This window comes from Synchiropus splendidus, chromosome 2 (assembly GCF_027744825.2).
Source record: "Synchiropus splendidus isolate RoL2022-P1 chromosome 2, RoL_Sspl_1.0, whole genome shotgun sequence".
NCBI lineage: Eukaryota > Metazoa > Chordata > Actinopteri > Syngnathiformes > Callionymidae > Synchiropus > Synchiropus splendidus.
Window position 1 is genome coordinate 14871708 of NC_071335.1, and position 24791 is coordinate 14896498.

General features: G+C 43.2%; 3 protein-coding genes across 6 annotated transcripts; all 3 read left to right on the forward strand.

Annotated features, from left to right (window-relative positions):
• Positions 1 to 920: 920 nt before the first annotated feature.
• Positions 921 to 10718, forward strand: LOC128754645 (bifunctional UDP-N-acetylglucosamine 2-epimerase/N-acetylmannosamine kinase-like). Of its 2 annotated transcripts, XM_053857411.1 has the most exons (15): positions 921 to 1004; positions 4675 to 4700; positions 4804 to 4869; positions 4946 to 5094; positions 5493 to 5739; positions 6217 to 6421; positions 6500 to 6652; positions 6969 to 7181; positions 7270 to 7357; positions 8018 to 8228; positions 8313 to 8442; positions 8764 to 8985; positions 9056 to 9238; positions 9321 to 9437; positions 9518 to 10718. In XM_053857411.1, the coding sequence occupies exons 1-15, from the start codon at positions 950 to 952 to the stop codon at positions 9751 to 9753; spliced, it is 2301 nt and encodes a 766-aa protein (XP_053713386.1). In that variant the 5' UTR covers positions 921 to 949; the 3' UTR covers positions 9754 to 10718. The 2 variants fall into 2 exon arrangements, with proteins under 2 accessions (XP_053713386.1, XP_053713387.1); XM_053857412.1 differs by lacking the exon at positions 4675 to 4700 and having other exon boundaries at positions 922 to 1070.
• Positions 10719 to 11358: 640 nt separating this feature from the next.
• LOC128754927 (clathrin light chain A-like) lies at positions 11359 to 17705 on the forward strand. Of its 2 annotated transcripts, XM_053857924.1 has the most exons (7): positions 11359 to 11635; positions 12606 to 12634; positions 13231 to 13348; positions 13448 to 13559; positions 14405 to 14458; positions 15428 to 15463; positions 16716 to 17705. In XM_053857924.1, the coding sequence occupies exons 1-7, from the start codon at positions 11461 to 11463 to the stop codon at positions 16885 to 16887; spliced, it is 696 nt and encodes a 231-aa protein (XP_053713899.1). In that variant the 5' UTR covers positions 11359 to 11460; the 3' UTR covers positions 16888 to 17705. The 2 variants fall into 2 exon arrangements, with proteins under 2 accessions (XP_053713899.1, XP_053713900.1); XM_053857925.1 differs by lacking the exons at positions 14405 to 14458; positions 15428 to 15463 and having other exon boundaries at positions 11361 to 11635.
• Positions 17706 to 18406: 701 nt separating this feature from the next.
• On the forward strand, positions 18407 to 22619 carry LOC128754287 (sialic acid synthase-like). 2 transcript variants are annotated; one of them, XM_053856796.1, is made up of 7 exons: positions 18407 to 18503; positions 19216 to 19351; positions 19680 to 19895; positions 19967 to 20066; positions 21469 to 21623; positions 21696 to 21962; positions 22200 to 22619. In XM_053856796.1, the coding sequence occupies exons 2-7, from the start codon at positions 19220 to 19222 to the stop codon at positions 22392 to 22394; spliced, it is 1065 nt and encodes a 354-aa protein (XP_053712771.1). In that variant the 5' UTR covers positions 18407 to 18503; positions 19216 to 19219; the 3' UTR covers positions 22395 to 22619. The 2 variants fall into 2 exon arrangements, with proteins under 2 accessions (XP_053712771.1, XP_053712770.1); XM_053856795.1 differs by lacking the exon at positions 18407 to 18503 and having other exon boundaries at positions 19090 to 19351.
• The last annotated feature ends 2172 nt before the right edge of the window (positions 22620 to 24791 follow it).

The following is a 24791-nucleotide window of genomic DNA, read 5'->3' on the forward strand; positions in this document are numbered from 1 at the left end:
TAAGACTAATCCTATGTATGAAGTTGAATTTATAATATAGCTACGTGTTTCTCTGTGACCAAAGACGTTTTCCCCAGTGGTATCTTGTATTGAGACCTTTCCTCCTTTGAAGTTGTTGCTTTTATGGAGTAGCACTTCTTTCCAAGCCCCACATCCTGCTCCACCAGTATGCACACTGTGATCATGCTTATCAATGTTTGTTGATCCAAGGGTGTGTTCTTTCGCAGTCAATACAAAATGAAAGAATCTGTTAGATCCCCATTTAGTCTTTTTTTTTTTTTTTTGGCAATATCGTGCTTATCTGAAATCTTGAGATAAATGCTATCAAAAATACATTTTGAAAGTAAACATATATAAACTCTGCTAGTTTAAGATCAACCTCCCCATGTTGTGGTGGAAAGGTTTATACTTTATATGTATATACTTTATTAATCAGTTCATGAATTATTTTTTATAAAAAAATAAAAATTTATAAAAAAAGCGTGAATGCAGATTGACTCCAAATTGAAACTGTATCAGTGTGGATGATGCAATTTAAGTGTATATTTTACAGCATAAATCATCCATTGTGCATTCATTGTATCACAAAGCGGATGTTATCAAATATATTTGTGTAATTAAAGCTACTGCACTGCACATAGAACATGAGCTATGTTTACTGAAACTTAATAGTCCACTTGAGTAATCACAAATTGCCTTCCGACCTTAATGACTTTATTGTTTTCAAATTGAAACGGAAGGAAACGAGCCAGTGAGGCTGCCATGTGTGCGCCACGAAGTGCTTCATTTCTCCTTCCGCTTGGACTTGGACCAATCACACGCCGCGACGCAAATGAGCCCAGGCCCAGTTTCTGGAGCCCCTCCCCCAGCTCTATGTCAGCGAGCCAAGCTGCCTCCCTTCCTTTCTACACGCTCTTTTACCTGCTGGTTCACACATGCTCTTCTTTTCATGATATGTCAGCTCCATTTTGTAACTAAGCGAGGCCGTTTTTGTATTCAGGAAGGTAGGATTGTTTTAGGAAGCCCTAGGAATGGAAAAGCATCCCGGTTTTGTTTGCAAAAACCCTCATGTGAGTCATTCAGCAGTGTTTTCTTTCTCCCTGTCCTTGTCTGTGTGTGTATCCGTCCTACTCAATAGACACTCCTGATCTATGGGTACAGTAGCTTCATGTCTCTTCTCTGCTTTGTCATTCTTGCTTCTTTGCATGCTTCCCTTCCCCCATTGAATCACTGTAAGGCTGGCTGCTGATGTTGTCTTGTGATGCTTGAGTGGAAGGCTGGCTGTGTGTTCATTCAGAGCTGGGCTTTAACTCGGGGTCTTCTCAACCTGGGCAGGAGACCTAGCTTGATCAAGAATTCATCGGAAGATATGGCTCTTGAAAAATGTATCTCAAGCTCCCAAATCCTTCCGATACGGATTCAGAGATGTTTGAGAATTCACTTGCTACTTCAGCTTGTGTTGACATAGCCATGAGCTGGCAGAGGGCGATGACATTTGATGTAAACACTGAGTTTTGTAGCGTCCCTGCCTCTTACGGTCCGTCATGTACTTAAACTTTCGCTGAAGTCCTATTTCTGAAGTGAACGTAAATCCTGTTTGAGGTTAATATCTCTGAATTTATCACTTAGTTAGACTGCAGAACCAGTTTGTCCAAATGAAGCCAGACCAAAGCCTTCGGATTGTTGATGAAGGCTGTCGCCTAGTTGAATAAGAAAAGCCCCCGGTTGTGTCCGTGAATTGGAAAAACAGGTTGCGGACATCTCTCTTTAAATGTGACTCGAGTCAACGTGCAACAGATAGAATTGGGTATCTGACCCCCACCTCCCGAGTGGATGACAATGGCTGTATTCCTTCCTGCAGGAAAGCCTTGAGGTCCTTGAGCTGGCTAAAGTTTCGTGGGAAGTTGTGACACTCACTGAGACAATGAATTACTATTCCCTATTATATCTTACCTGCCTTGGATTTTTCAGTGAATCTCGCTTTGTAATACATTTTTCTTTACTATCTCAGGGAGTACTTTGGATTTAGAGACTGTAACATTGATGAAGGTCAATCAAATGGAATACGAAATCCCGTTTTTTTCTGGAAACCACATCGGTACTCAGATACAATTTGAGGAAACAGGAACTGGTATAAACCTCATAGTTCTAATAAACACTCTTCCAGTCGTGGAGTTAATGACTGAGCACTCTTGTGCTCTTGGGCCATAAAGGCAAGTCCTTCATCTCTGAAGGTCTCAGTCCCATATAGCTTAGTGTCCGTGTAGCTTTGGTGGTGTACTGCAAATTGTTTATTTACTGACTTCTTCTTAAATGGAAGTAATAACTTGTTTAAAACCTGGGGCACTTAATCCGTGTTGTTTCATGCACCTGCAGTGATGCATGACACTTCTTCACACCAGCTCAGATTTCATACCACATCACCAGATTGATTTATGACATGTAAATGGCCGATCCACAATCAGTAAAAAGAAATATAGGGTAGATATTTTCAAGAGCTGTTTTTCAATCCTGCTAAAGCTGTTCTTATAGACAGGTAGGAAGAAATGGAACCCAATTTTGTGTAGATAGAAGATACTAACTCCCTGAATCATCTTCAACTTCCCTCTCGTCCAAGCCCTGTCTTCTTTTAACTGGTGAACCAGAAAGTGTCTTGCAATGAGATTATCATTTAGAAGAAAGTGGGCAGGCTATTCTGGGCTATGTTTGTCTTTAATTTGATTGAATTTCAAAATCAACCATGTGAAAGCTAGAATAAGAATATGGCAGTAAAACGCTTCACACTCGCGTATGTATCAGCAGAAAGAGGGAGTATCTTCTGAGTACATTTCTGAAACCATAGTGACAAGTTAATACTAGGTTCAGTGGCTGGAATCTTGCTTATCTCTTTTTTTTATTCTTCTTGGGATCGAATAAGTGAAGAATAAGGAGCTTGTAACTGTCACCGCCAGAGTTTACACCAGAACACTCCCTGCCTTTGACCTCAAACAGCTTTTTTTAGTGGCAGGTCCACCACGCCTCGATCCTGTTTGACACGGACACGTCACCATCGCCACTATTGTCAGAGCACATGTTGCACCTGAGTACCGGATACAGCAAGATTCTTATGGCACCCGTATTATGAAATCTGTTCGCGTTCATGTTCAAGTGTGAATTTATTGTGTAGAAAGCATGCCGGGCTAATGCATTTGGGTTCTTGTATTTCTGGTCTGACAAGATCACAGGTGGATCAGGATTCTTTTTCAGACAATGCATTTCTGAGTAAAGGCCTCTGACGGTTATGTGAGGAGGAATTATCCATGCATTACGGCGTATAATAACTCAGATATCCACTCTTTTTTGGGGGGATTTCAACATGCGTATTCAGTAAATCTGTACCATGAATCAATGGACCATTTGCTGCTAATGTCAAGTAGCGATTTAATTTTGTTAGTTGTCGAGACCATATACGACTTTCTGATTTTTTTTCTTAAATGCTATTTCAGTTTTTAGGCTTGGGAGTGTTGAGTTATGAATTCTAAATCTGGGGGAAAGGCAGCCAATTGTCTGCCCTTTCAATTCCAATGTGACAAGTGATGTTATGAATTTAACTTGTCAAAAGTCAGTTATGTCTTGTACTTACCCGTTTTGGTGTTGTTGGTCTCTTGCTATGAATATCGACTATAGAATATCGAATATAGACGTCTTTTTTATTTTACTGACAGAAGGTGTACTTACTCCTTGTCATTGCACATTGTTATATTCTTTTCAGGATATCTAATCTAATAAATGCACGAAATCAAATCTTTAAAAAAATCCTCCCTGAATTATTGAGTTGTTGTCGCATTAAATAAATAGCCAAAAAAGCTGTGTCCTTTGTCTTGTGATAAAATGTATTTGCCGCCCAAAAGATGCCTTCAATGCCTGTGACTAACACAACGAATACTCTACAACTACAATCTACAACCAGGCAAATCTTCAATCAAAATTTGTTTCGAAGTAAACCGTTTATCATGAACCAACAACCAACAACCAACCTGTGTGCCATTAACTAGCTCGTAGTGTCTTATCTGTTCTTCCTCGTAACACTACATATTGCAAAAACTCAAGTTTGTCAAGTGCAAGGGCTGGCACTTTCAAGTCATCCAGTCTACAATAAAGTTATACTTGTATGCCAAAATAATTTGGTCTGTTGGCAAGCTTGTCTCCTTTTCTATCCACTTCTTCACCTAAACTTGAAAAATGATTATTATAGGCTGAATTATTTGCTCCATTTGCTCTGTGTACGGTTTGAAGAGAAACATATGAAGAATGTGTGAATATGTATGATCATATTAATACCCAGGAAATGACCATCGATTGCGGGGTCACCAACAACTTGTATTAAAACCTGTTTCACTGTTGTTGTTTAAGCTCTTTGCTTTCTTTTAAGCCTTAATGTTTTAAGCCTCCAGTTTTATATTCAGAAGCAACTTGACCTGATAAATGACTTCAGTGTTTTGGTCTGATGGTTGTCAGTCGTTTACGCAGCAGGAAAGTCTGAACCCGTAGTTTGTTTGATTCCCTTTTTATTTATAAAAATCTATTTGTCTTCCGTCATTTGTGTTGTAACTCATTGCTTTACATTATTGCATGCCTTCTTAATGAAACATTCAAAGCGTTTTAGTGTAGTTTATTTTTGTTTTCATGCTTCAGTATGTGAATATTTGGAAGGCCCAAGTGTGAGTATCACCCATGGGTTATTTGTATTTCCAATTGCTATTTCATTTTGAATTGGTTACATGGTACTAACCCGTTTGTTTCATGTTTTTTTTTCCCGTACAGGAGCTTTACTCTGTGAAGATTCTTAGGAGCAAACGGCAAAAAGACATCATGGACTTAGACAATCAGGTACGACTTTTTATTTTTGGGCTGTAGTGGCTGATACTGCTGCCCATCTGTACATTTTGCTTGCTTGTTGTTGCAGTGCAAAAGGAGGTTGAGGGTGTGTGTGGCCACATGCAACAGAGCAGACTACTCCAAGCTGGCCCCCATCATGATCGGGATCAAGGCTCATCCTGATGAATTTGATTTGGAAGTCGTCGTGCTTGGTTCCCATCTTATTGACGACTATGGGTGAGTGAGTGGCGGAGATGGAAATGACCTGATATCCTTCACTGCTGCCGCTCAGCCGGACAGATCAGCGCATCAATACACTGTAGCTCTACATTATAGTGGATAGAGAGAATGTCAGCGACTCCATGTGATCTCCTCAGGTTCAGTTAGAATGTCAACACATGTCATCATATCGCCCACCTCTGTCTCCGGACAAATACGGAGAAATTGGAGCATTTTCCCACCTGACACTCTCTCACGACACACTACTATGCTGCGGCACCCCAGTAGAAAAACGCTGCGTCAGAGCATCGCTTTCCTTTAGTGAGGACCCCACCCTTAGTCAACAACTAATTTATCAGAGCTTTAATTGTACAAACAAGAGGTCTGTAGCTTCATGTTCATTTCCTGCTCTACAGGAACACGTACCGCATCATCGAGCAGGACAGCTTTGACATCAGCTCCAAACTCCACACCATTGTGAGAGGAGAGGACGAGTCAGCCATGGTGGAGAGCGTGGGTCTTGCTCTGGTCAAGCTCCCCGACGTCCTGAATAGATTGAAACCGGACATTCTGATCATCCACGGCGATCGCTTCGACGCCCTGGCTCTCGCAACTGCAGCAGCTCTAATGAACATTAGAATTCTTCACGTGGAAGGAGGAGAGGTGAGAAGACCTCGTTGTGAAGTCGGCCGTTTGAGTCAGCGTTACATAATTACATAGTGGTTATTTTGCACACACTATTGACGTTTTTGCTCTTTTTGTGAAGTGCTTTAACCACAGGTTTCGTAGAGATTCCCAGCCAAAAGCAAGTTTCTGTGTATTAGTTTCTCTAGCCACCCAGTCCATGCCCCATATGAAAACTGCCACATCCTCTCTTCTACTTTCCTTTTCACTTTTTTTTGCTGTGCTTGTTTTGAAGCCTGATAGCTTTTTGAAAACAGAAACTGTGTGTTTCGCCGCATAGAAACAGACATATGATATTTGATAACTGGATGTTCAAGCCCTGTTGGTGTTTTGGTCATTGTGCTTGCCATACATTGGTTCTTCCAGCTTTAAATTTGTCACATCTTTCACATCAGTCAACCCAGTCCTCTGTATATCAGAAATGGTTAGTTGAAGACCGTGTTGTCATTTTACCAGGTGAGCGGCACAATCGACGACTCCATCCGCCATGCCATCACGAAGCTAGCCCATTACCACGCCTGCTGCACGCGCAGGGCCGAGCAGCACCTCATCGCCATGTGTGAAGATCACAATCGCATCCTGCTCTCGGGCTGTCCCTCTTATGATAAGCTGCTGGGTAAACAGAGAGACGACTACCTGGATATCATCAGGAAATGGCTCGGTCAGTTGAACAACCGTCTCCTGGCTTCCTTTGATGTCTTTGTACTTCATTGCGATACAAAACTGTGTGTGTTTGTAGGCGACAAAGCTCAGGAGGGAAATTACATTGTTGCACTGCAGCATCCGGTGACCACAGACATTCAGCACTCTATCAAAATCTACGGACTGATGTTGGACGCCCTAATATCCTTCAACAAAAGGACACTCATCCTCTTCCCCAACATTGATGCTGGTTAGTGTGCTGCCCTCTGTTTGGTGCTACAAAATACACTGAGCACAGTGTGAATGTTAAAAATGTTGCAACACAGATGAAACTCCGTTTTTAAAATGAACTTCAGAAAACAAAGTGAAAGTACAAGAGATTGCTGCACAAGGCGGTTTCATTTTGGCCAATTTGGCCGCGCTCCATTTTCACAGCCTTAGTGACTTGATTGAACCTTTGCTCCTGATCATTACAGTGAAGTTTCTGAGCTTCACCACTGAGATTGTCTTGGGAGCGGTTTTATACCGTGGATTGTAAAAACAACTTTTGCACTGGGCTTCTCCAGGAAGCAAGGAGATGGTGCGCGTCATGAGAAAGAAGGGCATCGAGCAGCACCCCAACTTCCGGGCTGTGAAGCACATTCCCTTTGAGGAGTTCATCACGCTGGTCTCTCACGCCGGCTGCATGATCGGAAACAGCAGCTGCGGGGTGCGGGAGGCCGGGGCCTTCGGGACGCCAGTCGTCAACCTGGGAACGAGGCAAACAGGCAGAGAGACGGGTAAACTGTCACACATGCTGTACTTCGTAGATTTTCATGAGAGCCTTAAAATGTATTTAGATTTGTGTTTTGTCGTGACTCTCGCCAGGTGAGAATGTTCTACATGTAAGAGATGCGGACACTCAAAATAAGGTCTTCCATGCTCTGCAGCTGCAGTTTGGGAAGAGATACCCTTGGTAAGCTCACAGGAAGTTTTATTTCATTTCAGTCCCCAAGTTAGAGGTGAGTTGTAGAACTTGTTTGTGTTTCAGAAGTTAAAGCTTAAAAATGCATGAGGATCACTTCTAAACTAGTTTTGAAAACGGATCCGGCATTCAGACTTACTCATGAAACAAACTGGGCAATGTTCTGAACTTGAATCATGAACTCCTTACATCTTTTATTCACATTAAAGCGCTCTAAATGCGCTGCTTCACAGTTCCCCTTAAGGTAAATAAAACACCTGGGATTTCATCAGTTTGGTGTGACAGAGGTTTTGGCAGCATGACGCTCTTCAGTCTGTAAAAATCCAGGTATTAGCCGCGATGCCGTATAAGCCGCAGCCTTCAGACTGCGAGAAAAAAGGAGCGGGTTATAGTCCGGAAATTACAGTAATTTGAATACATGTTTGCCACCCCGAATAACAATTTTTGCAATTTCCTTTTTAAACTTGCAAAATAATATTTTTTAGAGCATCAACAGTATCAGTTTATGTTCGGAAATATTGTTGTTGCAGTCTTTCTGTTCCAAAGAAATGTTTAAGGACTTGCCAAGAACATCTCCCATCTCTGTTTTTTTTTTTGTTTGTTTTGAATGGAGAACATTCTAACAGTCTTTTCTCATCTTGAATCTACCAGCTCTAAAATCTATGGCGATGGCAACGCCGTGCCTCGCATCCTGAAATTCCTCCAGAACATCAACATGGACGAGGCTCTGCAGAAGGGCTTCTGCTTCCCTCCGGTCAAAGACTGTGTCTCACAGGACATCGAGCACATTCTGGAGACCCAGTCCGCTCTGGCCATCGACCTGGGTGGGACCAACCTTCGGGTGGCCATCGTCAGTGTGAAGGTAAGCTGATGTCACTTGTGGATGTTTGATGATTTCAACTACGTTTTTCCTGTTCAAACGAAACGCCCCGCCTGCTTCTTTCAGGGGAACATAATAAAGAAGTTCACCAAGCCAAATCCAAAGACCTTTGAGGACAGAATGGAGCTCATTAAAAAGATGTGTAAAGGAGCCATTCAGGCCGCCGTGAGCCTCAACTGTAGAATCCTCGGTGTTGGTAACTATCAACAGTACATCTGCCTGTTTAGCAGAACATGTTCACACACTGAGATTTGATCACAGTTAATCCCAGCCTTTATGCCTGGAACTCATTCCTCTTTTATTAAATAACGGCTGCCAAACCCTTTATTAACGTTTTTCAACACGCTTCTTACGGATTGTTGCGTGCTGTGAATAGTGGGTTTGGAGGATGAGGATGTTATGGTCAATCTGGGTTAAAAACCAAATAATAATTTGGTAATATTTACTCTCAATATATGATGGGGAGTGTGTCTAGTTCTTGTGTCAGTGACTGGAAATACTTCTGGCTGTGTTACAGGCGTGTCCACGGGCGGGCGTGTGAACCCACAAGACGGCGTGGTGATGCACTCCACCAAGCTCATCCGCGAGTGGTCCTCTGTGGACCTCAGAACACCGCTGTCCGAAGAGCTGCACCTGCCCGTCTGGATCGACAACGACGGCAACTGCGCTGCTCTGGCTGAGAAGAAGTTTGGCCATGGAAAAGGAGTGGAGAACTTTGTGACTGTCATCACCGGCACAGGTGAGAAGAGAGTAGTGCTTCAGTACTGACCAGGATGAGTATTACTGAGATGTCTGTGGTCTCGCTGCAGGCATCGGAGGAGGAATTATCCATCACAATGAGCTGATCCATGGCAGCACCTTCTGTGCGGCGGAGCTGGGTCACATCATGGTTTCAATGGATGGACCCGAATGCTCCTGCGGCAGCAGAGGCTGCATCGAGTCCTACGCTTCTGGTCAGGCCTTGCAGAGAGAAGCCAAGAGGCTGAACAACGGTGAGTTAAGATCTTGGAAACGAAATGAATTTTCCTTCACGGTAAATATATGAGACCATCAGTTTCCTCCTGTGTTTCTCAGAGGACCTGCTGAAGGTGGAGGGAGTGGACATGAAGACATCGGAGCCGATAACTGCTGTTCACCTCATCAGTGCTGCTCAACAGGGCAATGCCAATGCAGCAGCCGTGCTGAAGAAAGGTCAGACACACATGGATACGTGCTTCTGCTAATGTGAGGATTGTCATGCTAAAAACACTTGGCACTATTTTTGTCTCCAGCCTCCACTGCTCTGGGTGTCGGCATAGTCAATGTCCTCCATCTGGCCAACCCTTCCCTGGTCATCTTGTCTGGAGTCTTGGCGTCAGTCTACCTGGAGCCGGTGCAGTACATCGTCTCCGAGCGAGCACTTCCGTCCACCAAGAACATCAAGATCGTCACCTCGGATCTGGAGGAGCCCGCGTTGTTGGGGGCTGCTAGTATGGTGCTGGACTACGCAACTCGAAGGCTGTATTGAGGATGTTTTAAGATCTTTATTGTGCCTACTGGCAGCACTATGCCACTTCTTTTGTGAAACTTGAGAAAGGGTCTCCTCATGCCCATTATTTATTGGGTGTGGATATTAGTATATTTGTGTAGACAAAATAATGCTCTGTTTTTAAATTCTATTTTTAAATCACTGGAAAATGCAATCATAAACATGAGATCGGTAGCTTCCACCCTAGGTTGGATAATTCCACATTACCTTTCGGTACATCTGCGTCTTCATATCTCGTTCATCTTCATATCTCGGTGTTGACTGAAAATGAGCCTGGCCTTAATATGACACTCTTGGCATTGTCGCCTTTTTTATTTTGTGGATATGAAAAGGTATTTTCAGTTCATATTTGATTTATTACTGGTCATATGCAACATTACTATTGAAGTATATCATTCCATAAGACAGGTTTGACTCTGAGGAGGTTTTTTAGTTTTCATGAGTTTGGAAAAATGTTTCCACCTCGAATCAGCCAAGGTTTTTTAGAGCTTGGAACTGATACCATGAAGGATTGTCTTCCAAGAGTGACCAAAGTTTTGCAAACATATGATGTTTCAGCTGCTTGGTTTTTTTTTTTGTTTGTTTTTTTAATGCTGCTAATAAGCCTTACTGACTTACTTTTTTTTCTTTTCTTTCAAACCACTGACTTTCCAAACAATCATATTAGTTCTAGTGTTTCCCTGTTATTGTTTTTATTTAAGGTTTTGGGGATATATATCTATGTTCTCAACTGGACAGTGCGTTGGGATGAATGTCTAAGACACAATATACTTGGGTTCATTTGATGTGTTGCCAATTAACATCTCCTGAGTCCGGCACAGTTTTAACATTCGTTTGCCTTGTGTTAAATGTTTACACAAATGAGTGTAATAACAACCACATACGTGTATTGTGGGACATATTTTATTTTATTTAATTGGTGTGAAGGTCCAAATAAAGGTGCTTCGGTCCAATGAATCTGTTGCTTCCTTTGAGTCACACAAAAATGCACTTGTTAAAAATGGTGGGTGCATTTTTTGTGCATTGCTGTTATCGATTTATGTAGCTACTACTAGAAATAAACGTGTGATTGGTGTATGTAATTCGGAAGAAGAGAGAACCAGCGTAAAACGTGTGACTCAGGTGAATGTCACCTGAGTCTTTGAAGAAGGTGTTAATATTTAACTACAACATTGTGGGAAGGAACTGCGGACTGACGGGAAGACCAAACGTTCAGATGAGATATCGCGATAGTAAGAATTTATTTCCTTCAAAAACGAGTTCTTTATAGAAAGGCATTCACGTCTGTGTGTGATCACAGTTGTCTGATTTCAGTGCAAACGGTAATGGTAGCATGTAGATGTTTATAAGACTATATTGGAATCAAAATCCGTTTACATTTTTTTGACAAAAACATGAAAGAGACGCTGCTGGTTCTTTAAACTCTTCGAACACGATTTGAGTCACGGGACTCGCGTCCTCCACATTACAGACCCGATTGGTCAGTGACATCAAGTACTCGCTTGCCATTGGTTAGTCATGATGTCAGTCTCGCGTCCTCACATTTGGTTGGGTCTTTTTTCTACTTACCGTCTCAGTAGGCTCCTCCCCCGCCCGTCCTCCTTCCCGTTGAGCTTACCGTTGTCAGTCAGCGTTTGCACCTGATCTGGACTCTCCGTGAAATTTCCGAATAAAAAAAGGTCTAAAATGGATGACTTTGACATGCTTAACGCACCCAATGGCGGGAACGGCGTCGGCTCGGAGGAGGACCCCGCTGCTGCCTTCTTGGCCCAACAGGAGAGCGAGATTGCGGGCATCGAGAACGATGAAGGCTTCAGCATCCTGGACAGCGGCGAGGTGCCCTCCTCCCTCGGAGAGTCCGGTACGACACCCGCTTTGTAATGGACTCTTCCATTCCACTGTGTGGACTTAACTCGATGCGTCAAGGTCGACTAAACATTCGGGTGCTTACGTCGCTGTTATCTTTCGCTTCGGTTACGCTTTCACCAAAATGCCAGACAGTCAGGAGCTACAATAAACAGGGAATACCATTGTATCAGTTGCTTCATATCGATAAATATATCGAAGGTTCTTCTATCGGAAATGAATGGAGCTCGTTGATGACAGCATCACTTCCGGTTAGTTCTGCCTAGCACAGTTGCTAATGCTATTCAAGCTAAATGACCTTTGACCACGAATACTGTTTCGACATTTGATTTGTGTATTGTTTTCTTTCTTTTATAATGTGTTCTTCTACACCGTGCGCACACACATGGTCTGAAATAAGCGTATTGGCTCGTGTGTCAGCGCTTGCAAGAGGCTCTGTTTGCTAACACGTACGTAGCCAGGCGGAAATGCCCATTGCAGTTTCGATTCTGGAACATAAAAATATATCTGGAGAGAGTCCATGGAAGTTTGGATGTATTATACTGTCTCCAACGTGTATATAACAGTGCGCGTTCAAGTGTGTTTTACGTATTTCTAGTCTTGTTGATGGGCGTTCTTGGTTGCATTTTACTGTAGAAAGGTTGTGGTTCATGTGGTGAATTATTCATTTTTACATTGACCATCTGTCGAAAGGTCATCCGATAGTCGCACCAAGCTATGTTGTATTAAACTAAACGAATTACAACAATAATAAAGAATGGATGAGTTTGAGACGTTTCAATGGAAATATATATGCAGCAATAGTCGGTCAACCACAGTGAATGGGTAACTCGTCCGTTTATGCTTGGGCCAAGCAGCAGCCTTTGTTAAGAACATTTGTTTATAGTATTTTACTGTGGTCATTTCCTGGCTGTAGAGGCAATATGTTCTCTCACATTCTCACTTTTTTTTCTTTTTCCTTGCAGATGGGGTCATTAATGGAGATCTTCATGGGGTAAAAAAAAGTCCATCCAAATTTTAATATTTTGTAATCTATTAGTAGCTGTATTTTATTTTTTTTATTTTTTTACATTTTTTTGTCTATATGAAGAGGTTCTGATATTTAAGAAATCTGGGAAAGTTCCTGTCCCTGTAATTTGAGATGGCTGAAGTATGAGTTTTAACAAAGTCTCAGTCATTTCCGATTGATTTGCAAGAGTTACAGTCGGTTTTCTGCAGCAGAGTTGCATTTTAGTGGATCACTTTAAACAGCATGTCCGGTTTTTTTATACTCATGAAATGAATGTTTCTGGTAAATGCGGTGTTATGTAAGAGACATGCTCGTCTCTGACTGATGGGAGGATGCTGACTTCCCCTTCCTTTTGCTGTCCTTGCAAAAATCACACCAGTTGCATCATCAGGACTTTATTTCAACTCAGAGACTTAAGTACTTACACTTTTAAATCATGCTTTTTTAGGACAGTCCTGAAAAGGAAAAAGTAGTTTTTCTTAAGCTCAGATTGAGCTTTGCATACATTCTGTGAACGATTATGAAACAGCATTTATTGACCAAGTACTTTGCCATTAGTGACTTTTCCGCCCCAATTTTAGGAAAGCAACGGTCCTTCAGATGCCTACGCAGCAATTTCCAACGCTGACCGTCTCCAGGCTGAACCTGAAAGTCTGCGCAAGTGGCGAGAGGAGCAAAGAGAGAGGCTGGAGCTGCTTGGTGAGCCCAGATTCCATATAATTTCTGAGTTATACGTGAGATGTGCAACTGACGAAGAGGATCAAAATCGACGTTTTGTTCACACCATTCTTTGCGCAGATGACAACTCTCGCAAACAGGAATCTGAGTGGAAGGAGAAGGCCAAGGTGGAGTTGGAGGAATGGCATGCTAGGCAGAACGAGCAGCTGGAAAAAACCAAAGCCAACAACAGGTATTGACACACCAACCCGTAAACCAGATCAAATATTCAGTCATTCCTTACACTTCTGTTGACTAGTTGAAGATGCTTTGAGGCCTTAGAAGAGTCAGTCTCAGTAGGGCCCCAATATAGACCTCAATATAAGCGCAGGGGATTCGATTTATATGATAAAAGAAGTCAAAAAGAAGGTCGGCATTTCATGTTGGAAAAAGCTCGAATGACTACAGTGAGAGGAAGAAGCTGTACTTACTGACTGATGGATCAGTGAGGTGCAGCCACCTGCTGATGGAATCCTTGTTTATTTTCTAACATCTGTGGAGTGGCTGTGCATAGCGATGAAAGGAAGGAGGTACGTTTGCTCCAGATGTTACAGCTAAATTAGTCTGTGAAGAGAATTGCATTTTTCTTTGCAGTTTTGCTATAATATAAAATGGTGCCCTCCCTCTAGAGCCACACTATTAACAAATAAGGATGTGTCCAGTCCAGATCAGAAAGCTGTTTCTCAAGTCAAGGGTTTGGGTTGGTTCACTCTGGTGGGCCCCAGTTTAAGGCAGGATTCAAGCCGCTCCATGAGGATCATGGCTCCTTGTTGCCCCACTGTGGGCTGGGCTCCCAAGTGCTGATGTCTGTCTGCTGTTCATTTCACTTAAAGTCTGGATTGTCCATTTGTTGCTAAAATCTGATCACTGTATTACTAATGATGGTAATAACAATGATGCCTCTCTCTCTCTCTCTCTCTCTCTGTTGACGCTCCCTTCTCTCTCTCTCTCTCTCTCTCTCTCTCTTTTTTTTTTTTTTACCACTCTCTCTGTTCTCTTCTGTCCACTTGCTGCTTTGCCGTCTGGATGTTCATCCAGAGTGCTGGATGAGGACTTCTACAAACAGCCCTTCTCTGAACTCATTGGTTATGTGTATGTTGCTCCAACTAACCTCCTCCTCCTCCTCCTCATCCATCTTTAGTTTGTTCCGCTCTTGTGACTTCATCCCATCAGTAGTCCAGCAGTTAGGCTCCTAGTGAGATGTCACTTTCTTTATAAACACGCCTGTTGAGTCAAGTGCACTGATGAATGCATGGATGGCTGCATGTGTGTCGAGATGTTGCTTGCCATTTACCTTTTAACACAAGTTAACAGAACTGTTAGTACAGTCCACAATAAAATAAGCTGTAATTCAACTATATATTATAAGTAGGGGTGGGATTTGACAAAAAAAAAATCTAGTTAATTCAAGAATTTGTGATGAATTAATCTCAATTAATTGCAGTTTAATGGTGTACGAATATTTCCCACAAGAAGTCACATTTTTCAATTTGAATGAATTTGGTTTTGGTATATGACTGAATCAAATGATGGACCCATACATACATTTAAACAACAAAATATTGTTTATTTTGCATCAGTTTGACAGTAGCACAATAAGTCTCAATGGTGGCTATATTCAAGTTTTTATATCACCTTATTTAAACTAAAGCTCACTTACAACTGCCACTTCATCCTGCTGAAGTAGTGATGATAGACTGTTGTTCTGTGCCACACGAGTTTGATGCTACTGCTGCAGAAGTGTTTGCATTAGTCCCTCAGTTCTGTGATAGTTTGAGCAGTGAATGCTCTGGTTTGGAGGTGCGACCGAATTGTCCCGATAAATGGCCTCTGATGATCATGTGTTCACGTGACACTGATCTGTGAACGAGCAATGTTTGTCTTAGTCCAGGGGGTAAGTAAAATGGTCATCCAAACCAAAGTATCCATGGAGGTCTCAAACATGAACTCTCATCGCATGACTGCTTCCATTGCCTGCACCCCTCCCTCCCCCTTCGCCCCCTCGCTGCTAATATTCTGACTTGTTGAACTGTTTCTCCCTGTTTTCTTTTCACCTTAAAGCACACACATTAACCATCCTTGCTACCGCCTAGACCAGTTAAGTAACACCAGAAAACCCCAGGAGATCTCGGGGTTCCTCCTCTCTTTCTGTGCTGCTGTCTGATCCTAGATTGTCTCTGTATTGTTCCGTCTGTCGTGTTGTGGTCCTTCCCTGGTCGTGGTGCTGAATGTTTCCGTGTCATCCTCGTCGCACCACGTGTTGTTTTTGTCGCAAAGCCCCTTTGTATTTTATGAATATTAGACACCGGATTGCTCAGAGGGTTTATTTAGCATCAAGCAGTGTTAGCAAAGTTTGTGAATGATGCGACGCTCTGGAGAAATGGATCCTAAACCCACCAAGGATCTTCTTGTTTCAGTCTCATTGAATATTGATCATGCGCTCTTGTGTGTGGGGTTTGTCCTCCCTGGCAGGGTTTCACTAGTGGCCGTGTTTTCCACTGTGTGTGTACCTTGTTTTTGTTAGGAGAGGTCACAGCATCTTTCCTCACTGGTTTGCCCTCATATCTGCCAAGACTGGCACTGTAAACCTCCCCCAACAATAAGGAGTGTCTGTGTACTGGCAGGTATTGTGTGATACGATACGTATCTCGATACAGGAGTGGTGCTACAATATACTCTAATGCTGTTAATTCACCAATATATTGTCATAAGAGCCCTCATTTTAAGGTAAATGTCAGATCATGCTATTCAATATTGTGTACATGGAAACAAGTTTATCGTTACGAGGTCCGTACAGTTAGACTTGCAGTTCAATTTCATGGATCAACAGAGGAATGGATCAACTCCAGTGTACAAAAAGAAAACCTTAGTATTAAACACATGTCACGAATGCAGACAACTTAAAATATCAAGACCATCTCAGACTGTCAAGTATTGTGATATTTCTGCAAAAATATTGATACAATATCATGCATTCAAGCATCGCAATATTTGAGCGTATCAATATTTTCCTCACATCCCTGCTGTTCCATTGTGGGAAGATTCAAGGCAGTCAAATCTGATCCGTAGAACCTATGTAAATATTTACTTGCAGCTTGTTTGGCCCTGTTGTGCTTGGATTCATGTGTAGTATATCATACTAGCGTTTGACTTGTTTATTTGTGTCAAGGGCTTGTTTGGATGTTTACGTTGGCAGCTTGCTGTGGTTGTCCATGTTTCAGCTTCCATGTTCAACCTAGTATTTGTTACCTGGAGTAGTGTTAGAGGACGGTGTGTATGATGGGATGTCAAATGTTCTGTGTCACTTCTGACGCTCTCCTGCCTGTCTCCCTTCCCCCCTGATCTTTAGGGCGGCTGAAGAAGCCATGATCTCAGACATGGACGAGAACAACCCCGGCACAGAGTGGGAGCGAGTGGCCCGCCTCTGCGACTTCAACCCCAAGTCCAGCAAGCAGGCGAAAGACGTGTCGCGCATGCGCTCGGTCCTTATCTCCCTGAAGCAGTCCCCGCTGGTCCGCTAGGGTTCGCAGCGGCTCCTTCCATATCATGGCCCATCACCATACGATATCTGAAAATAGCAGCCTTTCCGTTCAAATATCATTCCATCACCGCCCCAAAAAATGTTTGTCCGCTGGAGGAGGTCTTACATGCTCCTGCTTTACGCTCATCAAACATCCCAACTGTTCCAGTCGTTTCATGAAGTTTTGAAACCTCACTTCCTCCTCCGTCCACAAACTACAGTACAATCCAGAGCAGGTCTCATGGTTCGAGGTCCTGTGCAACTCATGTGAGTGTGTGTGTATAACGTCTCTACACTAAAAGGGAAAGCGTCGATGTTTGCACGGGGCTCCATCAGGCCCCACGACAGTGTTACTGCTGAACATGCTGTGTGCGAACTCTCGCCCGTCATTCTCCGTGTGACCCGTGATGATTTTATTCTCTCCTCCTTGTCATCCATCAAACAGAGTATCATCACAGCGTTTGCATTTTAAGGACCAAACTCTAAAAGAAAACTTGTGTACCTTGTGTTCTGTGTCTGCTCGTGACATGTTGTGTTGAATTTCTCCAACTATGCATTTCCTTTTTGACAAAGCCGGTCCACTCCAGGACAAGGCACCGAGCAAAGTCCAGTCATTACAAGGTTTGTGTCTACGGGTGTGTGTGTGCGTGTCTGTACTCTTGGTGTGTACCTATGTACATATACAGAAGGCGATTATATAAACAGAATATAAAAGATGTAATTGACAAACGTGGTATAGAAGAGGTTTAGCCAGCGTTCGCTCGGTCATGCATGTTCACTGTCCATTTGATTTCAATGTCATTAAAAAGTAAAACTCCAGCTGCTGTTTCTTTACTGTTTGACGTGATTCTTTCACATTATACAGTGTGATCGAACCTGCTAGAATTCAGCAAAGTAGCTTGGAAAAAAGCGGGAGAATTTACAAGCGTAAAGTGAAACCTGTGATCTCGGCGCCCTCCTGAGGTCAGGGCGTGCATTGCGCCTGGGAGGTGACGTCATTTTATGAGCAGGTGCAAAGGTGAGTCTAATACTCTGGTTAATGATCTTCTAAACTTTGCGTTTACTTAAGTTTTTTTTATTTTTTATTTTAAGTGAGTGAGTTGTTTAGTTGTTAAACCGCTTGATCCAGTTGGTGTTGAGTAAAAGTGCTAAAGTGGCAGATAGTGATTCAGCAGCTGTGAACTGTTGTGGGAGAGAAAGTGGACGAACCAAAGTTCGTATTGACTCAGTCGAGGAGAAACAAATATGTACAAATGGCCTGGTCAGATTCGTCAGGAGATCAAGCAGCAAGGGCGTCACGAGTGTGCGTGTGTGTGTGTGGCAGTGATGTTGATCCCGGGCGTGTTGTTGAATAGCTGGGTGTGCTCCATTGCACAGTTGGAACATTCCATTTGAACGTGATCCAGTTCACTTCTCTCAAAGAAACACTGAAAAGCTCGAGGCAGAGTCATGAGATGGGACGGTTGTGTGAGAGCACTTCAAAGGCGTGATGTCCTGGGTGAGATGAAGGGTCACCGCGTTGGATGAAGGGCCACGATCCAGTCACCTCCACTGCATGATGATCCGCTGTGTCTCGGTCTGAGACGGCAGCAGCCGAACACCACAGTGGCAGAGGAGGTGACGATGCACCACGATGAAGATGACATTTCCTCTGGGGGTTTTCTATCTTGGCTTTCGTCTCAAAATGGGCTGAAGTTCATGTGCCATGTTGGTTCCCAGGTGGTGTGACATGACGCCTCCTATTCTTTTTTTTTCTCTCTGAATATAAGTGAATTCAAGTGATCTGCGCTTTGATCCTTGGACGATCAATTATTTAGAATTGATATAAACATAGAAACAGCCGAGTAAATGTGTTTTTAAGTCATGACAAACATGACTAACTTGATTCCTCACAACCTTTAAATCGAAGGCGCCATGAAGACGCATTTCATATACAGGTATTTGTTAAATAGTCGGAGCCGCTTGGGTGCGCGTGAAGGCCACACGCCAACACGCGTCACAGCAGGAAATCCACTATAGAAATGGTGGTTAAACCGGGAGAGTCTGCGAATTGCCGGCGGACACATCATTAACCACAGAACAAAAGAAGGTGTCAAACGAGTAAAAGCTGTCAAACCAGCTCCCGCAACAATGGAGCGCGTTTGCTTTCCATCTGGGAGGAGTAACGTGTTCCTTTTAAAAATCCGGCTTCGCGTAACTGTGACGTTTGCGGAAGTCGTGACACGTCTCGATCGTGCGCTGCATTGAGGTTCTTCCGGATTTCACTCAGGCGCTTTCAGTGGCTACAACTCCACTGATTTCTTGACGTTATATTGTTTTTTTTCCCCAGCAAAATGCCTTTAACTTTCGAGCTGTGCCCCGGCCGCATGATCGGAGGGAGCCACCCGTGCTTCATCATTGCAGAGATTGGACAGAACCACCAGGGAGACCTTGAAATTGCCAAGAAAATGATCAAAATGGCAAAGGTAAATCACCGAGCGTGCACGATATATCAGGCTTGGCTGCTGCACCGACACGATTACGTTAGAAAAAGAAATGCGTGACTTTTCATTCGTTAACCTGTGCAACATGATCGCTACTTTATTTCATTCTAGTTTGTTTGTTTCCTAAATTATTTTTGTAAAATAAAGTTCCACGGTCGCAGCCTCACGCATCCTCTCTTCATTGGTTCGCCCTCATCCCTCTTTCCCTTCTGTCAGCGGTTCTGAAAACCGTCTCACTGGGTGCGAATAGTGTCGGTATTTATGCTTAAAAGAAGAAGTACAGAGAAGACATGAAGCGTCTGTGTTGCAGGACTGTGGCGCAGATTGTGCCAAGTTCCAGAAAAGTGAACTGGAATTTAAGTTCAACCGAAAAGCGCTGGCCCGTCCTTACAACTCCGAACACTCCTGGGGGGCCACCTATGGTGAACACAAGCGCCACCTGGAGTTCAGCCACGAGCAGTACAGGGAGCTGCAGAAGTATGCGGAGGAGGTCGGGATCTACTTCACTGCGTCTGGAATGGATGAGGTGAGAGACCTGCTGGTTTAAAGAAGCAGCTCAGCGTTTCCCTCCTTGACAAGGATGTTTTCTGTCTGTAGATGGCAGTTGAGTTTCTCCATGAACTCAACGTGCCATTCTTCAAAGTGGGCTCAGGAGACACCAACAACTTTCCCTATCTGGAAAAAACAGCCAAGAAAGGTACGTAAGTGATCGGGGGAAATGTATGTATGCATGTAATGTTGGGTTTTTTTAAGTCAATAAAATCACATGATTGCCCTTATTACTTGAATTATTTTAATTCTAGCGGTGGGATTCAATTAAAACAATTAATCTAGTTAATTAGAGAATTTGTGATTAATTAATCTCAATAAATCGCAGTTTAATGGTAGAAGAATATTTGCCACAAGAAGCCACATTTTCCAATTTGAATGAATTTGGTATACAGTGGTACCTCGGTTCTCGACCACAATCCGTTCCAGGCGGCCGTTCCAGAAGCGAATTGTTCGAAATCTGAATCGATTTTTCCCATTACAATGAATGGAAAAAGAAACAATGCGTTCCAAGCCTTAAAATAGTCTTTTGTAGGAGTGAATGTAGAGTGTCTGCTGCAGGTGCGCTGTTCCTCTATGTGTGTGGCCGCTGCATGTGGGAGGGGTTGCCGAGTGAGTGACGTCTCTCCAGAAGTGAAGAGGTGCCCGGTGCGTGTCCAGCTCTGAATGTGCGCTTCTGTGCAGTTTGGCTGTGACAAAGTCATAAACCAAGTCACGCTCTGTCTGAGACTCGCCTTCGAGTTCTGGATTTTCGTTCAAAATCAGAAGCAAAAAAACTCAAAATTTGTTCGAACTCCGATTTGTTCGAATTCCAGCACGTTCGAAAATCGAGGTACCACTGTATTACTGAATCCAATGATGGAGCCATTCATACATTTAAACAACAAAATATTGTTTATTTTGCATCAGTTTGACAATAGCACAATAAATCACGATGGTGTCTATATTCAAGTTTTTATATCACCCTATTTAAACTAAAGCTCTTTTAATGTCTTGAAAATATTTGTATAAGAATTTCAGTTTTAAAAGAATTTCAAGTCCATTCAGAGTAGTGGAAACCCTGGCCATTGTGTAGTGAAAAACCTCCCTGAACAAAAGCAAACAGATGCTTTTGTCTGCTTTTGTTCAGGGATTCCTCCATGTTTGTTGTTGTTGTTATCATCCCAGCTGCCACGTGTCTTGTGCATCAGTGGGATCAGTGGACCAGGAACTCCTGCACTGACAAAGGTTCCCTGTTGTCTGGAGAGCAAACTGTTCAATTACATTAAATTAAATTAAATGAATCGTAATTAACTATTTAAAGTGCCACCACTATTCAACATAAATTAACATTGATATAAGATAATGAAATTATGTTCCAAATAGCATTATTATCGTTTAATAACCTAACGTAGCCATAGCCCTGATCTTATTATTCTAGACCAGAAATTTTACTTACAAAAAAGACACGGTTCTGCCAGAGTCATGCGACCGGATTGTAAAAACCATCCTGGCTCTGGGAAAAAAACGGAATGAGCTGAAGACGCAACGTGTTTCCTGGTGTGCTGTAGGTCGCCCTATGATCGTGTCCAGTGGGATGCAGTCCATGGATACGATGCGTCGAGTCTACCAGACTGTCAAGAAGCACAACCAAAATTTCGCCCTCCTTCAGTGCACCAGCGCTTATCCTCTAGAAGCTGAAGACGTCAATCTCCAAGTGATCACAGTAAGTGGTCCTGAGCTACTTGATAGATTTATAGCTGGCTATAATCCTATGTATATATCTCCTCCTCCTCAGGAATACCGGAAGGAATTCCCCGACATCCCCATCGGGTATTCGGGACACGAGAGCGGGATCGCCATTAGCGTGGGAGCTGTCGCTCTGGGTGCCAAAGTGGTTGAGCGCCACATCACCTTGGACAAGACCTGGAAAGGAAACGACCACGAGGCATCGCTGGTGCAAGAGGAGCTCGCCGAGCTGGTCCGCTCCATTCGTCTGGTGGAGAGGGCTCTGGGCTGTGGCGTGAAGCGCATGCTGGACTGTGAGAAGGCTTGTCACGACAAGGTGAGACGCCCTCCCTCAAACTCAAGACACCAGACTGAAATGTAGCTCCGCTGTCTGAGCCAGAGTCCTCTCCTCATCTACTCTGTTTCACATCCTCGAATCCCTCCCAGAGACCACCCCTCTCTCCCTTCTGTGACAGAGACTTAGCTGCTCCAGCATCCTCCACTGACTTAAAACATTCGGCCATTTCATTCCAGGTGCGGTTTATTCACATCAACCTCTTTTCTGTTTCTGCAGTTGGGAAAGTCTGTGGTTGCCAAGGTGAAGATCCCTAAAGGAACGACTCTGACTCTTGATATGCTGACAGTGAAAGTGGCCGAGCCCATGGGTGTGGCAGCTGAAGACATCTACCAGCTGCCAGGTCGGGTGGCGAAGGAGGACATAGAGGAAGACGAGAGCCTCCTGGCCGAGTGCCTGGAACCCACATGTTAGTTTGGTGTCGCTCCACCAGCTTGAAGCCAGGTCTTCTTTCTGCTCTGAGTCAGACTCGGGGCAGGCTGGGACGTCTTCTTGGGAGCAGGAGTTTCTCTTGAAGCCATCAAGTGTGCCAACCTCTCCGCCTGTGATTGTGCGCCTCTGTGGCGCCTCCTACGCTGATGCACTGTCTGCATGAAGATGGGAGCACCTGCTATCATGTCCTATCATGTCAATAAATGATGACAGAAATCTCTTGTGCTGCTTTATTTTGAGGTCACATTGGAGATATTTGAAGCAATTCGGGAGCTGGGAGAAACCAGTAATACATTACCTTTTGTACCCAATAAGGATTTTTGTTTATTTTTCTCACAGGAAAGTACTTGTTATGTTTGTTGAGGATCACTTTGATCTTTAAGGATCTATTTTTGGATACGCTTAAACATCATACAGTACCATAATAAACTACTTATTGATCTGTGTCTCATCAACATAAAGCTGTTATTATTCTGAATGAAGTTGCGTTCATTCTTGTTCAGCCCGACTATACCTTTCCAGATGTATGTTCTGCAGATTCTTTACGGTAAATAAGTCATTTGTTTCGTAATGTGAGCTCCACAATCTAAAGTCTAACCTTTTATGTGTCTTACTTTAGTTTTACAGATGCACAAAATCTCAAGATGAAGCTTGACCTGTAGCTCATTTTGCCCCATTTTGTTAAGCTGCATGTAAAACCATGTCGTTGTCGAGGTGCACATGCAACTAAATCCTTCAACCCCACGACTAGTGAAGGACGGAAGATGTTTCATGAAACACTGTCCTGATTCTCAGTGGCCACCAGATGGCACTGTCGGTTTGGTCCTGAACAACTCATACAATGAAACCTCACGTCATTTCCAAACTTCCAATTCTGTTTCATGAAACCTCATCTTCCCACCACGGCCTACGACAAACCCAGACGTTGTCTCACTCACATCATGCCCACAGAAACCTTGCTCAAAGGCTCCTCAAAATCTCGGTCAATTATCCAGACACGGTTAGAGGTTCTGGTGCAGCTTCAGGTGACATGCTTGCCTGAAGTTTTGTGTGTGAGTCATCCCACAGATTCTAAACAGGTGTATCTCCAAACTCAAACTTAGATTGTCAATAAGAGCATTTTATCGCTCCTAAATTTGGCATTTGCTTCTGGGTATAGATCACACCTGGGCAAAGTGCGGCCCGGGGGCCATATGCTTATTTTTCTTCATTTTTCCTATCTTTTTTAGCCACCACCACTTCAGCAGTAAGTATAGCATGTTCTGGTTTTAAGACTAAAATGGCCAATTTTGCATTTTTCTTGTTCCTCAAAATACATTGAAGGAATACTGAAAGCATATTTTGAAACGTATAGTCCATAGTTGATTTCTATTCAAATTAAATGCATATAAGGTTTCATGGCATATTTACACTTATAATATCCTTACTTGCATTTCATCTTTAGGTTCATTTTGTACTTGTTACTTAAGTATATATTTCCGTCATCGCTTTCTTTCTTTTGATGGTGGCCCCTCACAAACATTACAGTTTATAATGTGGCCCTTTAGGAAATTCAATTGCCCACCTCTGGTATAGAGGAACAGAGGTCAGCATGCGAATGAGCTGCAGGTGAGACTGACACTGCTGCAGTAAATAATCCCGCTTGCTCTCTCTGTGGATGAGAGGATTTTCTGTGAAGATTATGAAATCTGGTCTGAGTGTGGCGTCCAGGATAGGGGTCATTTCTTTCTTGCTTGAGGAAGTGTTAAGCCTTCTAGTTCCGTGGAGGTGCTGTCTGGAGGAGAGTCAAGTCACCGAGCTTATTTGCCTGCATTTCAGCAGCTGCTGCTGTGGCCTGCTGAGACCATTTCCTCCTGTGTGTTTATGACCAGGGTCACCTGGAAATGCCCTCCAAAAGTACAGTCCTGATCTCTTTTGGATTTAGGGTCAAATTAAAGCAGAATGGTGAAGTTATTTTAAATGCATTTCACTGATCCTTGCAACAAGATCTCAGAATATGGTTTGGTTTGGGGCAGCCTTAGATCCTGGTGGAGCTTTACTGACAGCTTTGCTGCAGCTTCCTGTTTTCCTCCGACTATCCTATGGGGTTGGAAATCACTCCTGCAGTTGACACACGATGATAGTGAATCGTAGCAGCAAAGTTTGAAGCAGCTAAGCGACGGGTCTTTCACCAGCGAACGTCCGAGATAGCAGCTATTCCCGGCAGTAGCTTTAGTCAGTAAGCTGCTGCTGATCCTTTCCTCACAGTCGGGGGCAAAGGTTCCTCTCTTTTCACCGGCTTGTGCGCTGATATATTATCTTATATTCACAAATTTAGAATTTAAAACAAAGGTAATTTGTGTCTTATTTATCTAAGCCAAGTCGCTAATATAGAAACTG

Coding starts and splice junctions, on each gene's coding strand:
- LOC128754645 (XM_053857411.1), top strand. CDS start 950: ATGATATGTCAGCTCCATTTTGTAACTAAGCGAGGCCGTTTTTGTATT. Junction 5,095..5,492: donor CATCTTATTGACGACTATGG/GTGAGTGAGTGG, acceptor CCTGCTCTACAG/GAACACGTACCGCATCATCG. Junction 6,653..6,968: donor CTTCCCCAACATTGATGCTG/GTTAGTGTGCTG, acceptor GGGCTTCTCCAG/GAAGCAAGGAGATGGTGCGC.
- LOC128754927 (XM_053857924.1), top strand. CDS start 11,461: ATGGATGACTTTGACATGCTTAACGCACCCAATGGCGGGAACGGCGTC. Junction 11,636..12,605: donor CTCCTCCCTCGGAGAGTCCG/GTACGACACCCG, acceptor TTTTCCTTGCAG/ATGGGGTCATTAATGGAGAT. Junction 12,635..13,230: donor TTAATGGAGATCTTCATGGG/GTAAAAAAAAGT, acceptor CCCCAATTTTAG/GAAAGCAACGGTCCTTCAGA.
- LOC128754287 (XM_053856796.1), top strand. CDS start 19,220: ATGCCTTTAACTTTCGAGCTGTGCCCCGGCCGCATGATCGGAGGGAGC. Junction 19,352..19,679: donor AAATGATCAAAATGGCAAAG/GTAAATCACCGA, acceptor TCTGTGTTGCAG/GACTGTGGCGCAGATTGTGC. Junction 19,896..19,966: donor CTGCGTCTGGAATGGATGAG/GTGAGAGACCTG, acceptor TTCTGTCTGTAG/ATGGCAGTTGAGTTTCTCCA.